The 16,082-nt window shown below is 43.2% G+C and overlaps 1 protein-coding gene across 1 annotated transcript in view; it reads left to right on the plus strand.

The window, feature by feature from the left end:
- POLR3B (RNA polymerase III subunit B) overlaps positions 1–16,082 on the plus strand; it is an 83,767-nt gene that overhangs the window by 28,850 nt on the left and 38,835 nt on the right. Inside the window, exons 12-18 of the mRNA XM_018557770.1 lie at positions 1,891–2,025; positions 5,967–6,128; positions 6,696–6,896; positions 8,512–8,674; positions 11,108–11,261; positions 14,570–14,644; positions 15,297–15,395. Coding sequence (XP_018413272.1) covers positions 1,891–2,025; positions 5,967–6,128; positions 6,696–6,896; positions 8,512–8,674; positions 11,108–11,261; positions 14,570–14,644; positions 15,297–15,395 — 989 coding nt within the window. The remainder of the gene's footprint in view (positions 1–1,890; positions 2,026–5,966; positions 6,129–6,695; positions 6,897–8,511; positions 8,675–11,107; positions 11,262–14,569; positions 14,645–15,296; positions 15,396–16,082) is intronic.

The following is a 16,082-nucleotide window of genomic DNA, read 5'->3' on the forward strand; positions in this document are numbered from 1 at the left end:
GGGGGGGGGGGAAAGAGGGGTAGTTGCGCGGGTGTGCGGCTTCCGTTTTGTCTGGACCGGGGTGTCCAACAAGTGTGCTATAAGGAAACAAAAAATTGGAGACGGAAGCGCCACTACCCAATCAGGCAGATGGAGACACAAGAAAGCGAGGGGGTGAGGTATGCAGTGGTGGGTGAAGAAGTGGTGGGCTTCTGTAACTCACCGTGAGGATATTGTAGGGTGACTCAGCGATGACGGTGCGGCCACGGATATGCCTGGGCGGTGGGCCGTGGGAAGGTCCTCAGGACCTCTGGCACAGGTGTCCTCTGATGGCCGGTGCTGTGAAGAGGTGGAGCGACGTGTTGCCCTGGATGGGGGGACTGGCGAGTGATGGAGGCGCCGGAATGGCAGAGTGTTCAGCCGCCGTGGCTTTCTGACAATCCGACGGGGCTGTGACCTGCAGGCGTTTGCTGGGGAATCCTGTAGTGCGGGTATTCCGGCGCGGGCGGTGTCTGTAGACGGGTGGAGTGTGGGAGACACTCAGAGTTAACGTGGAGACCGGGCTGACGGCGACACGTTTCGAAGGTGAAACCTTCTTTTTCAAGCCGAAGTTGAGTCTCAACTTCGGCTTGAAAAAGAAGGGTTCACCTTCGAAACGCGTCGTGGAGTGTGGGAGACCCTCAGGGGATCGGTGGAGACCGGGTTGACGGGCTGACGGCAGTCCTGTAGTGCAGGTGTTGCGGCGCGGGCAATGTTTCTGGACGGGTGGAGTGTAGGAGACACTCGGAGTTAACGTGGAGACCGGGCTGACGGCGACGCGTTATGAAGGTGAAACCTTCTTTTTCAAGCCGAAGTTGAGTCTCAACTCTCAATTCCGGCGCCTCCATCACTCGCCAGTCCCCCCATCCAGGACAACACGTCGCTCCACCTCTTCACAGCACCGGCCATCAGAGGACACCTGTGCCAGAGGTCCTGAGGACCTTCCCACGGCCCACCGCCCAGGCATATCCGTGGCCGCACCGTCATCGCTGAGAGTCGCCCTTCAATATCCTCACGGTGAGTTACAGAAGCCCACCTCTTCTTCACCCACCACTGCATACCTCACCCCCTCGCTTTCTTGTGTCTCCATCTGCCTGATTGGGTCCAATCGCTACGCCACCCTGGAGAAGAGGGATCACCCCCACCACCACTCCATCCGCGTCACCGCAATCTGATGGGTACAAGCGAATGCTCACCCAGCCTCAGGTGAGTTAATCACCAACGCTTACACCCTGCTCTACCACATTTATTGCGCCAGGTAGTGGCGCTTCCGTCTCCAATTTTTTGTTTCCTGGTCTTCCATAACACCTCAGCAGTGCCACAGGCTGATAGCTTCCATGCCACGCCGCATTGAGGTAGTAATTTCTGCAAAAGGGGCCCAAACCAAGTACTGAGTACATATGCATGCTTATACTTTTCAGAGGTCCGATATTGTTCTATGTACAATCCTTGTTTTATTGATTGCATTTAATATTCTAATTTTCGGAGATTGTGGATTTGGGGTTTTCATGAGCTGTAAGCCATAATCATCACAATTATGACAAATCACGGCTTAAACTATCTTGCTTTGCATGTAATGAGTCTATCTCATATATTAGTTTCACCTTTTTTAAGTTGCATTAGTGAAATAAATGAACTTTTGCACGATATTCTAATTATTCGAGTTTCACCTGTATACTTATTGATCATACAGTCCGTTTCAGAAGATATAACCACATATGAAGTGACACTCGTCCAATTATAAAGTCTGTATAGCATTTGAGTTTTTTTTTATGATGAATGTTGAAACATTTGTTTTTCAGGCAGCACAATGTAACTGACCATATATTGTGGTGGGTAATCCTGGATTTATTATTCTATTCTTTGTCTTAGGTAAAAGAATTCAATTTTAGATCAAAATGCATCTACACAGCAGTGATGGTCCGCAGGGTGATTTTGGCCCAAGGAGAACATAAAGTGGATGACCGAGATTATTATGGTAACAAGAGATTGGAGCTTGCAGGACAGGTAAGCCTTTTATTGGCAAGCTGAGCTTAAGTGTAAACTTTGTTCTAAATGTTTTTTAAAAAAAGGCTGATTATTGGTGTAGTTAAATAATTTGAAGACTATTGCAGTCTCATTTTGTAGTTCTTTAGCCCTAGTCTGAACAACAATCACAATAGATGCAGCCAGTTTTCAGTGTAGGGGATATATAAAATACTTATATGCCTGGGGCCATTCATTACAGTACAGGAGGTGTCCCACTGCATTCAAGTTATGTAATTTTCTTACAGGCTAGACCTTAAAGGCCAACTTTGGCCTCAGCCCTCTCCCCCCAACACACACCAACAGTAGCGCCATGTAACATCATGGCAGCATTCTCCTGTGGGCCCAAGGTGGGGGGCCTTGATGCCCTGGACTCATAGGAGGTAGGCCTGGAGAAAGAGCAGAGGCACATCAATGTATTAGTAAATCTGTAAGTGGTATCACCAGACAGGAGGCAAGTATAGCAGCCAGAGCTGGGGGGGGGGGGGTTGGGGGAAATCTTTAAAGATTCATGTGGCTTCTTCTACCTAACTAAATCTATGCAACCAGATGTTGGCACCAAAAATCTCTTCAGTGAAGTGTCAGAAAGCTTAGGGTGGTATGTGTGGATTTTTTTTTTTTAATTTAGTTTTTTTTTAATGTTTTTAACCAAAGTTCAGTTTTTTCCAGCCAAGGAAACATATATCTCCTATATATTCATTTATCACCTCCCATAGATGCCTTTTGGCATAGTTAAGGCCTTTTTAGATTTTACTATACCTGGCTTTATCTTATTTTCCCTTTCTTCTGTACAGTTTACTAGATTAGACTATAGCCCAAGTTCAGTTGACAATTTTTTTTTTCTGTTATCAATGTGCTGCTGAAATCGTCACTGGCAGTAAAATGCATCTCTTCCTTTCCAAAAAAAAAAGTCCGCACAAAACAAAAGACGTACATTTTTCACAATGGGATCAGATCTGGGGAAAACACAGCCCAGGCAACAATGCGAACATAAGACGCTATTGTGCAGGAAAAGAAAGGACCGAAAACAAAATAATGTGGTTTTGCTGCTAATTTCACACCTCATGGGAGCAACAAGGATGAAATGGGTTCCAGCTTTAGATAGCAGATGTGAATATGCAGCCAAGCAATATTATTATTATTTTTTTTTCTTTTTTTCTTCGGCAGCGATTTAGCCTCTTTGTCACCAGAGGATTGGTGTAGGCCTCAAGCCAGCAGCCGAAGTGTTAGCAAAACCCGCCGACTGGAGACTTAATCTTTTCACCCTACCGTCTCCCTCTTCTTCGCCCGTTCATTATTCGCAAAGCATTACCCTACGTCTCTTTTTGTTTCGTCATATTTTTTTCTGCCTAATACAGCTCGCTTTGTGCAGAGGAGATACGACGCAGGCCCCGAAATCCAGCACCCTGCGCGGCGAGGGATTTCTACCTTGTGACAAAAGAATCCTGCCTTGACTTCATAGATTGCCTAATCCCAGCTGTTGTGATAATGTAATTAAGGCGGCCTAATGTCTTTTAATTTTGCAATTGGTTTGTGTGAAAAGGAGAATTTGGCACTCTAAAAAGCTTTAGTGCTAAATAGCAATCTCAGGGCACCTAATTAGAATTCTCTGACATTAAGCTAATTGGTGAAACTGTTGCAGGGATTTAAACTCTTTCATATTTATTTTTATACTCCCTCCCTCTTCTGTTATTGCTGTCTTGAAAACTGTAAAGTCTATAAAGCTGGTTAGTTAACCCATGCTGCACTGGAAAGATGTCACTTCTTAAAAGACCAGAAAACCCAGAATACAAGATGACTTATATAAAAGTGTAATTCTTAAAGCGAAAGTAAACCAATTTGAATGTCTTTAGTTTTTTGCCCTTATGTGCAAAATCACGAGGTCTGATCACTTTAAACATTGTCTGCAGAGTCCGACCCACTGCTGCGCTTTACTGCTCAACCTAGCACCTCCAGCCCCGGAACAGCATTTTGTTGGCATATAGAATACATCAAGCGACATCATGCAGAACCCATATGATCAGGGCCTGAAGGCTAGAGGGGGTTTTGATTTTAGAGATAAGCCAGTTTGCACATTGTCCGCCCTTCCAGGTTTAGAAGCTGTCAAATCTCCAATTGAGTTACATATTCAGGGAAATAAAAAAAAAAGCTGTGCCATTTTGTTTAAAAGGGGGTTCTTCGTTATAAGTTAGTCCAAGGATTAGGTGGGATGAAAATCATAAACTATAATGAGTAGGGATGCGCTGAAACTTCGGCTGGCGAAACATGCCTGGTTTCTCTCCTCCCTGCTGGGCGCTGCTCTATGTCCCCTCAGTGCACAGACAGCGCAGCATCCAGCGGGGAGGAGAGAAACTGTCACAGGAGGCCAAGCAGTGCTGGGAAGGAGAAAGCTGTCATAGGAAGCTGAGCTCTCCTCCTGCACCACCCCGCTCAGCCTCCTGTGACAACGAGTCGGCTGTATTGATCAAAAATTGATCACATACCGTTAATCGATCAGTTCCCGATCTTCTCTCTGCGGAGAACGGTGACTATCAGTCACCACCTTCCGTTGGGAATTCCCCCCACACCCCCCTCCACTCTCCGTTCCTCGGGTGTAGATCCTAAAAATCAGCCAGGGTGGCTTCTTTTGTTCCCTGTTGTCCTTGTGTGTATTGTAAAGTAGCCACCGCTCCAAGCTCGCTCCCATGATGGACTTTAGTTTACTCAATTGTATTGAGATTGTAGTCCATCACAAGAGCGAGCTTGGAACGGTGGCTATTTTTCAACACACACAGGGACCATGGGGAACAAAAGTAGTCACCCAGGACGGTGTTCGCACCAATTCAGAGATGATTTACAGCCGAGTGATACACAAATAAGATATGTTTTTGTTAATGGTTAAGGTTATTGAATGTATTTCTAAGATTTAACTCCTGAGTTTAGTGTCACTTTAAATAACTTGAAACAAATACATTGCATAGGACAGATTTATAGACACACTCATTTTTTTCTTTGTGGTCCATCTGACCCTGCTGTTTTTCATGGCTGCATGGCATAAGAAGGGTGAAACCCTTTTTATAATTGCATGCTACTCTGCTCCTCCTCCTGTCTTGTCTTTAAAATCCAAGTTAACATCTCTACACTGGTGGAGCCCACACTGAGCCCTCTGCCTCCTATATGCCCTCCGCAATGCTTCTTTCTGCGGCTAGTAAGCTTGTAAAGCAGGCGGCCGCACCGCAAGTCCGATTTGCCTTTCAGCTGGCATGTAAGAACTCATAAAATCTGAATCTCTACACTGAGTTGCAAGGGATGTACAAAATACATTTGAATATACCGTTTTTACCCGAAAATAAGACACTGTCTTATATTTTTTTTGGCTCAAAATAACACGCTAGGTCTTATTTTCGGGGTAGGTCTTTTTTTTTTCTTTTAATGTACAACAATCCACACTTATTCATGTACAAAAATGTGGTGATCGGGGCAATCAGGGGTGCCGTACCTTTCCAAGAGCAATTTGCTAACCAATCGCTGGCCAGAATGAGCGAAGCGCGATTTCACTATGGATTCCTCACAGGCGGGGTGCATTTGGTATCACTACGCATGTAACAGGAGCCGGCGCTATAGAGGAGGCATCGGTTTACTCGGCTTTGCTCCCTCCAGTGCCGCCTCGCTTCCTCTAGTGCTGGCTTTGTTGGCACCGCTGATTCTCTCCTGCCTCTCCCGCGGCTCTTCAAGTTCCCCCTTATGCCACCACCGGCCCTGGGAATGGTCACGACTAGGTCTTATTTTCGGGGTAGGTCTTATATTTTAGCAATTCCCAAAAATAGAACTAGGTCTTATTTTCGGGGTAGGTCTTATTTTCAGGGAAACAGGGTACTTGTCTGGACTTCTGTATCTTTGTCAGTTTAATATGAGCCCTACTAAGCAGAATTATTTCATTTCAGCTGCTCTCCCTCTTGTTTGAAGACTTGTTCAAAAAATTTAACTCTGAGATGAAAAAGATTGCAGATCAAGTAATTCCGAAACAAAGAGCAGCCCAGTTTGATGTCGTTAAACACATGCGGCAAGACCAGATCACCAATGGCATGGTGAATGCCATATCTACGGTAAGGGCTGTGTTTACCCGTACTTTGAAAAAAAAAATCCTTTGAGGTAGTCCAGTGGAGATGATATCCTGGATCAGTGTATTTTAAATTGAATAAATGGTTTGTGTTTTTTTTAATTTTTAATCAGGCTAAGGATCAAGGAGGCCAGAATAGGCAAATGGACAGGTTCCCTTGATTGGAATAAACAATTTACACAGGCTACCAACAAGCAATTTAGGTAGTGTGCTGGGCTTTCTTATTTGAAAGCCCAGCATGATCTGTAAACAGAGTAATGAAAGAACTCCGTACTAAATGTTTATTTTTTTTCTAATTTTAAAATTGTACTTAAGTAAAGAAAAAGTTAGCTGCTACTCACCTGTGAGGTGTGAGAATCTGGTTCTTGAAGTTTAGGTTGGATAACTTAGTTTCTCTCTCTATGTAATTGGGGATAAATCAGTGATGTCATGGCTACACCCTATAATAAACTTTTTTTTTTAAATGACTATTTTAATGCATAATTGGTGAACAATATAAAACTTGTGATCTTTTGTTATAAAATTTAATGAGGTTACAAATCTTTGTTTGCAGGGGAATTGGTCACTGAAGAGATTTAAAATGGACCGTCAAGGTGTGACCCAAGTGTTGTCTCGACTGTCATACATTTCTGTTCTGGGGATGATGACCAGGATCTCTTCTCAGTTTGAGAAAACTAGAAAAGTCAGTGGCCCGCGATCTCTGCAGCCATCTCAGTGGGGCATGCTGTGTCCTTCCGATACTCCTGAAGGAGAGGTGAGCTTTACTACTGGTTTTAAGTAAATATGATAGAAGTAAATCTGTATATCTGTAAAGCCAAATCAAACTGATTTTTTTTTTTTTTTAATCGTTCATTGAGGAAGACATAATTTCAAATTCATAAACATTAGGTTATACTGCTGCCTACTGGAGGATTGGACCCCAGGCACAAAAACTATACTCCCTAATTGCCATAACCCCATACTTAAACAACCTGCTTGGTTTAGCTTAGCGATTTTTAGGGCATATGAAAACACTCAACATTTTACTGTCTATATGCTGTATGCCTGTAACGTTTGTGTAACGTTTACAACAGTGGAAGTGTACAGCATTAATGCAGCCTCTTGGCCGCTGCCAGCCGACATGTCAGTTTCAACAATGTGTAGCCAGCGGCACATGCGCTGCTGATTACACACTATTGATGTTTGCATGCGAGTCCAAAATGAGCCCTTCATTGGTGGCAGTGTTTGCACAGAATCCCTGTCCTTCAGTGAATCATAAATGAATGGCCGAGGTCAGTCTGTGCATGCACGGTTGCTGCAAGAATCACTTCTTCAGGGCTGACATTTAAACATCGATTAGTGTTGTTATTGGTTTTGGTTGTTTCTTATTTATTTGTGTTTATATTTGTTGGCATATATTTTTCTTTTATGTTGTATGTTTAACCAGTTGACGTCCGCCCGTTGTAAAAAAACGGACGGGCGGCACTGCTGCATTTGCGGGTTGCCGTCTCCAGACGCCATTTTTGTTCTCACCGCGGGCGCGCACGGGCAGAAAAGACCCGTGGAATGCAAACACCCGTTACCGGGTGTTTCACATATAGACGATCGGCTGCTCTATAGCCTGCCGATCGTCTATATGTGCTCGTTTTTTGCCCCCTTCCCCCCATCTGCTTCATCAGCTTCTTTTGGGGTCCACAGGTGACATTAGGGGTCCTAGAGACCCCTAATGTCTCCATAAAGAGGACCTGTCAGTGTGCCTTTGCTATTATATAGGGGCATTGTTATCCCCCTATATAATAGCAATAACAATAAGTGCAAAAAAAAAAAGTCACATATAAAAAAAAAACCCCGCAAAATGTTTAACTCCCCCACGTTTACGCACATATAAAAGTTAAAATGCGTCCGGTGCACCAGCGCGCGAAAACGGCAATTGCGCTACACATGTTACATATCGCCGCGAATGTCGCAGAAAAACTTAATAAAAATTATCATAGGAAAAAAAAGGAAAACATTGATAGTGTGTACTCATCAACACATGCGCCGCTGGCTACACATTGTTGATGGCAACCAATAGGCTGCATTACGCTGTATGCTTGTACATGTCGCGCAGATGTTTACATTTTAAATCCACCATAGATCAGAACAGTTTGCTATGAACGTCTATGCTGTGTTGGGATTTTACAGCAATGGAGCCATATGTATCTTCACTTCAGCTTTTAGTACATTAGGGCAGATTACACCTAGCTCTTCCACAGCCTTACTTCCTGGTAAAGCCATGGCAGAGTCTATACATAATGGAGGCAAAAGGTATGCATGCGTTGGTAAGGTTTAACATCACCTATCTCATATAAACTAATAAAAATTACTCCCTTTTTATCTTTTTTTCTTAGGCTTGTGGTCTAGTAAAAAATCTTGCGCTAATGACGCATATTACCACTGATATGGAGGATGGGCCTATTATAAAGTTGGCTGGAAATCTTGGCGTGGAAGATGTCAATCTATTGTGCGGTGAAGAATTGGCCTACCCAAACGTTTTTGTTGTCTTTCTTAATGGTAATTGGTAGTATTCGTTCAGCTTTCAACCCTTCGGTACAAGCAGGGGCGTATCTGCCGCGAGGGCGGCGGATTCGCTGAGGGCGGCGATGCTGCCTTGCCTAGGGCAAAGCTGCACATCCCCCCCCCGGGGGGGGGATGTGCAGCCTAGGGCAGCAGCAAAGATAAATACACCGCTGGGTACAAGGTGTAGCAAGAATGAAGCTCTTCTCATTTGGCTGTGTGGATATGTGAATGTGATGACCAATGAGCACTTACTATTTGCGAGCACTATACTGAATGCTCACTGCTGGGCTGGGGGGGGGGCAGCGCAATGTTGTGCACAGTGGGGGCCGGGAGAGGAGGCGGAGGGGCATCGGTAAGGTTATTTTCTCACATTTTGTGTGAAAGTGAACTTACCCTTTAAAATTTTGGATTTTCCTTCACTTTCAGTCGCAGTAACAGTGGACACTAGGATACAGAAAGGGTGACTCTCCCTAATGCACACTGACAGCAATAAAAACCTAAAAGGGTTTCCAACTCTTTTTGTTCCAAATCCAAGAAAAAGAAAGTTATGGTGTTCGTTACTTTGATGGTTCTAAGCTTCAAAGCCAAACTCCAGGCAACCAGCTTAATAAATATTTGCATGTATCTTGTGCAATTACTGATTTGCCTGCCAAACTACTTGTTAATGTCCAATTATTTCATTATCCAGTGTACAACGCAAATGAAGAAGGCTTTCTGGGTTTAGGGGAGTAGGTGACTTCCACCATGTAGCATTGCTCTGGCTTGACTGGCCAATCACCAGGCCCAATCGGTTTCATTTTTAGGGGGCTTGGGTGGTAGTAGTGACCACCAAGGTACATGCTGATAACGTTGATTGCTAGGGGTGAACTCCTGCAGCAGGGAGGTAGTAGCAAGAGCAACTGCTGCTGCCTCATATGGGCAGGTAGAATGGGCACTGACTATGCAGCCCTTAAAACTTCATGAAATGTAATTTTTAAATACAATGTCAGTTTCACCTGGAAGCAGCCTCTTGCTGTCTACTGTACAGCGGAGCTCACACAGGGAGGGAGAAGCAGCACAAGGAGCTAGTTAGGTGTGATGCTGCCCAAGGAGCATACTGATAGAAGGAGAAAGCAGACTGATGGAGAGATGATCTTATCAGTGTGCTGCTTCACTTTTCACTGTCCAGTTATTGGCAGGGACGGGGAGAGGATCTGTAAGTGTAAGAGAAACTGCAGCAAAGATCTGGTCCCCTCCCCTGCCAGGAAGAGATGTGTAAATCTCAGGTCAGGATAGAGAAAATGTGTTTTGCCATGAGGTAGTGAAACATTTTTTTTTTTTATTTATTAGGTGAAAGGTTTAAAGTTAAAAAAAAATAATGCAATTGTTATGTCTACTTTTTATACAGACTGAGTCAGGTTCAATATTGTCTTCAATAGATGGACAAACTAATACATTCCATTGTATCCACAAAGTGTGCATGTTACCCCCTGTAGATAGTGACTCACACTGCGCACAGCCCCAGCACTCCCCTCATTAGTGTAAAGAGATCACTGCAGGTGAAGAGTAGGAGAGGACTCTGATTAACAACGATTTATGTAAGGAAATTAGAGCAGGGAACATGCAAGTAATTATTTTCTTTATGAATTTAAATCCTTCATTATGTGCTGGTGTTGGAGCCTAAAATAAAACAGCCCAGCTTGAGGTCTCAATGAATATTTTGTATTATTTATAATGGTATGCATGTCCCCAGTCATCAGAGGACCTCATGTAAAGATACTGTAGGAAAGGTAAAAGTTGGCCCTAGATTTGGAAAAAAAACACACATGCAGTTTATTATATGAGCAGCATTAGTGTAGGTGAGGCTCAGGGTTATGGTTGTAAAAAGGAAAAAAAAATCGTTAACTTTCACACTTTCTAGCTCATTTCTTCTTTTTATCTTTCTGTCTCTTTCTTGTTCTTTCTGTCTTCACTCTTTCTTTCTCTTTTTTTTTTTTTTTTATCTCTGTTCCTCGCGATCTCCCTTTTCCGCTTTTTCTGTCCCTCGCAATCTCTCTTTCGCTTTCTCTGTCCCTCGCGATCTCTCTTTCGCTTTTTCTGTCCCTCGCAATCTCTCTTTCGCTTTCTCTGTCCCTCGCGATCTCTCTTTCGCTTTTTCTGTCCCTCGCGATTTCTCTTTCGCTTTTTCTGTCCCTCGCAATCTCTTTTCGCTTTCTCTGTCCCTCGCGATCTCTCTTTCGCTTTCTCTGTCCCTCGCGATATCTTTCTTTCGCTTTCTCTCGCTTCTTTCCTCAAACGTTATAAGATATAATTATAAAGAGGGTAGTTGGTCTTTTTCAATGAACATGTATGTCTTTTTGGTTTTCCTACATTGAACTCTGGAGCTGCCTATTTCGGTCTCTCTGCTATGTGTGTCTGAGTTGTTGGGATTTTCTTGCTGTCATTCAGGAAACATTCTTGGAGTTATTCGGGACCACCAGAAGCTGGTGAACACATTTCGGCTGATGAGACGAGCGGGCTACATCAACGAGTTTGTTTCCATTTCCACCAACTTGACAGACCGCTGCGTGTACATCTCCTCGGATGGAGGCCGGCTGTGCAGGTCATTATTTCCTTCTATAAGAGGGGGGAAGAAATAATTAGTCTAAATAATAGGCTCTGGATAATAAGAGTGTTGAGCACAGGCTGCGGTACGCTGCATTCTTCAGAGGCGAGGAAGCACCTAGAAGCCACTGCTCCTTTCTGATTCTGCTTCTTTTGCTGAGCACTCGACTTTTAAATCTCAAATGCCATCTATTGTCTGTGTGTCTCCTCTTGGAGGTGAGTCTCCTACAGGCCACACGCCTCTGTTATCTGAGTGTTAAATAGACCTTCACAAATGCTCTGCCTGCAGAATCATGTTATATGTGCTTTTCTGATCCCTTTAGTCCAAAGGTTTCCATCTAGATCTGTAATTATTAAAGGGAAACTGTAATGCCTTTAATTTATTTTAATGAAAGCTGCAGGTTTATAAACTGAAATGTTATGGGTTTTTTTTAAAGCTGATCTACAGCTAAAAACACAAATTAAATATATATGAGGGAGCTCCTTTGCATGCCAAAGGATTTGTATTTCTTTCCATCCAATCCAAGTTTCACATCTTTGCCACGGAACACAGGCCTGTTTAGCAGAGCAGGATATCTGATTATTTTTTTTCTCTGCTGTAATTAAGTAATGCAAGATGGTCTATTTCCTTCTCCTAGCCTGTGATTGGCCGATAGAGCAATTCGTATGACTCACCCAATGAGACTCATGCGAACAGCTGGAAGTGTTATACAAAGCTATTTGCATGTAATCAGACATGCTACGATTACCTGCGGAAGATCTCCCCTGTACACAAACAGTTATTCGCATGAGTCTCAAACATTTATTACAGGTCCAATTTATGGCACTCCATTTGCATGCTGTATGCTTGCTAGCAGTCTGTGTGTAATTGACTAAGACATTTCAATGCCTTTTAGGAGGGTGGGAGGTTTCCCTTCTATTGGTTATCCATTTAATATTAGAGCAGCTGCAGATGGCTCCTGTTCTGCTTATAGGTTACTGTTTGCTTGCTGGAAGTTATAAATATGTAATATCGTCAGGTAACATTTTTATATTCGCATAATTGAAAAAACACGAATTAATTTAAAAAAACAATGGGATCTCCTCCACATAACAATGCTGGGACCTAAGCGGCCAATTGTTAGGCCAAAACACTATCATGTAGGCAGGGGCAGTGACCTAATTTACCCGCTTAAACTTTGATACTCGACCTTTTCCAGGGTGGACTCCTGCATGGGCAGACAAGCAAGTGGTGCAGATTGAGGATTATACCTTGCTTTGGGCATTCAGGCCGACACTGTCACCTTGCTGAATAGCTAAAGTGATAGTTTCTTAAAAGTGAACCTGTTACATTGACTGTGCAAGACACTGTAAGAGGTTGTTTTTTATAGTCCATCTCTTCTGCCACTTCTGCCATACTTGCCACTCTTACAGTATATCACGGCTTCCAGCAGTAAGTAAAGCTAGTAGTTGATGTGGGTTATAAAGAGGACCTGTTACTTCACCCAAAGTGATAGGTTTACTTTAATTTCCCAATATGTATAAATTACAAATATTTAACATGGAATGAAAGCAGTTATTTGGCTTGTAATTGTTTGAAGAAGAAAAAAAGGGCCTCAGAGTGTCAATCACTGACGCTGGTGACAGGTTCATTAAGCTAAATTGAATTTATCAAAAAAAAGCAGGCATAGGCTAATCGCCAAAACACAAATGATCCACGTTATCTTCTTGTGCTGAATGATAGGCCTGTCATTCCGCTGCCAATATGGCTGAAAGCCTGAGGTTCAATAATGGCCGCTAGCTACCTGTAGTACAGAGTCTGGTCCCTCGAGTTTGCTATGAACAGGCCTGCTCTCCCACACAAAGAATCCTCAACCACATAACCAATAATGTGAGAGAATAGGACTTCTCGACAGCTGCTGATAGCTTCATTTGGTTGACGTCCGTGTCAAAGTTAAAATAACGGAAGGAAAGTGTCTTGTTGCCAATAACAGCCGGTCAGATCATTGACATTTGGGATTTCTTTCATTATTCTGCGGAACAGTTACTTTTCTTACCTCCTGTTTTCATACACAAGACTATGTCCAGTAGATCTGAACCCAATCACTAAAATCTCATAAAAGATATGCATCTAGATATGCATCTTTCATGTACACCAACCCCAGTAGTTTGCGCTGTTCTTAAAGTGGATCAAAATCCCATATAAGTGTGAACATGTTTAATTTCAAAAGCCACTTTTAATATTTTTAAATCTGCAGCTTTCATTAAAATAATGCCTGGTGATTCTGCCCTGAAAATTCTTGTTCAGGTACTGTGCTTCACGTTAACAGCATGACAATGCTCTTGTCCCTATCTTCCAACTGGGCTCCTGCTTTGTCACATGCACCCCTGGTGGAGACTGGAAGTGGACGTGCCTACTCATTGTGCACACATGGTCCATTGCTGTCACTTTCAAGGAGTCCAGAGCACTGATATGAAGCTGATGGTGGGCCCAGTTCATGTAGAAAGCAAGTGGCTGAAAATGGCTGAAGGAGATCAGCAGCACTTAGAGAACAAGGTGTTGTTTCACGATACAGATTTAATACCCCCACTTCAATGTGTACAATGCATTAGGGATGCACCGATACCAGTATCGGTGCAGATACCGAGTATTTGGGTGAGTAGTCGTACTCGCCCAAATGCTCCGATACCTAGCACGAGTACTTCCTGTATCAGGAAGCCGGGCAGCGAATCATTACACGCTGCCCAGTTTCCTGATTGGCCAGGAAAAGGCCCCATGCTCTCTCGTCACTTGTGATGAGAGAGCATGGAGCCGACTTCCTGGCGAATCAGGAAGCCGGGTAGCGTGCAATGACGTGCTGCCCGGCTTCCCGATTGGTCAGGAAGCTAGCAAATCCGGAAGCCAGGCGCCGTGTAATGAAGCAGCGCCCAGCATTCTGATTGGCCGGGAAGCCGGCGTCATGCTCCCTCGTCATCTCATGAATCATAATATTAAGAAAGTGACCTTAAAGCATTAGTTTGTATTGATTTAGAAAAAATGTGACCTGTCCCTTTAAGAAAAAGTATCGGTAATTGGTATCTGTGAGTACTTGATCAAAAGTATCGGTACTCGTACTCGGTCTTAAAAATGTGGTATCGGTGCATCCCTACAATGCATGCATACCGTACCTTTTTAGATTTTATGTGTGCAGAGCAGGTTTTAAAGCTAAACTTCACAAACAAGGACACATGCGCATATATGTGAAAAGTAAAGTCTTACCTGCCAAGACTACTCACACACACAGTTTAAGCAAGTACAAGTACTAATAACACTCAGTTTCTTCCTAGACCTTATATTATTGTCAAGAATCAGAGGACTATGGTGACCAACAAACACATCCAGGAACTTACTCAAGGTTACAGGTATGTTCTTTATCAACCAAAACTTTTTCAGAAGTCTACTTTTTCAGGTTTATATTGACTTCATTAAAGAGAAATAACGGACATAAAAAGCCCTTTAGCTCAGGTATGTTTGTTCAAGTAAATACGTATTAAAATGCAACTTGGGAATTACCTGACATTTCCATTATCCGCGGCACACCAAGAACCAGCTTGAAAGTTGAGGTGCCAGCAGAGTGGCTTAACCAGACTGTGTTGTGTTGCGCTGTGATGTCATTCTGTCATCTTTCAGGTGCCTACAGGTACAAATCAAGAACGTCACAAAAATTTTGATATCTGCATGTTTGATCTAGGTCATTGACTCGAAGTTTTGACGAAAGACCATCAGAATGGTATCCTGTGTGGCCTCATTCACACACAAAGCAAGAGCAAAATTGTATGAATATTTGTAAATGCGTTTATGCGTGAACTGTATGCAATCCAAGAATGCTTAATTTTTAATATAAACTTTAATGTATTGTGCGTGCGCATACGCGCGTAAAATATGCACACTTTTCGAGTCCGGACGCATCTTGGTTCCATTTTTTGTGCATCTTTTACGCAGCGCAAAAATACGGCTCCATATGCAGCTATGTGTATGGAGCCATTATACGGCAGTAATTTTGTTCATTTTCAGGAGCTTTGAGGATTTTCTGCATGAGGGTCTGGTGGAGTATTTGGATGTAAATGAAGAGAATGACTGTTACGTAGCACTCTACGAGCACACTATTGCTAAGTAAGTAATAATGTTATAAAGCCTCCAGACTGTCACTGTTTATTACATCATAGTCACTCATTACATCTGCAGGCAGGATCTCCTTCACATCATCTCTAGCGGCCAGGAGCTTTATTTTATATAGGATTTATATAGCGCCAACAGTTTGCGCAGAGGTTTACAATATAAGGAAGACATTACAATCACAATTCAAGACAAGATGGTAAGAAGGGCCCTGCCCCTGAGGGCTTACAATCTAAAAGGGAGGGTGTTTCACTGCACTAGAGACTGCAGAGAAGTCTATTGCTTTTAGTCAGGCAGACTCTGGCTGGGTCTTAGTTGTTTAAACTAAGATTATGAAAAGGGCCATGACTGTTGTGGATAGCTGACAAAGGCTTGGGAGTACCCTGGCTTACATCAACCTTGCACTGTATACCTAGTAGTAGCTAGTCGCAACTCTACTGGACTTTTTCTTTAATTTGAAGACCAGTTGCTACTCATCTAAGTAGCTTCTTCAGCTCTAATGCTGACATGCTGAATATACACATTTAGCTGTGACACTAAGCTCAGGAGTTAAATCCTAAAATGCATTCAAAAACCTGAACTATTAACAAAAATGTATCTTATTTGTGTATCACTCGGCTGTAGATCCTCAAATCATCTCTGAATTGGTGCTGACATTGCCTTTCATTCTGGAGGGTGGCTACT

Source organism: Nanorana parkeri, unplaced genomic scaffold (genome assembly GCF_000935625.1).
Source record: "Nanorana parkeri isolate BGI_ZX_2015 unplaced genomic scaffold, ASM93562v1 scaffold14, whole genome shotgun sequence".
Classification (NCBI taxonomy): Eukaryota; Metazoa; Chordata; class Amphibia; order Anura; family Dicroglossidae; genus Nanorana; species Nanorana parkeri.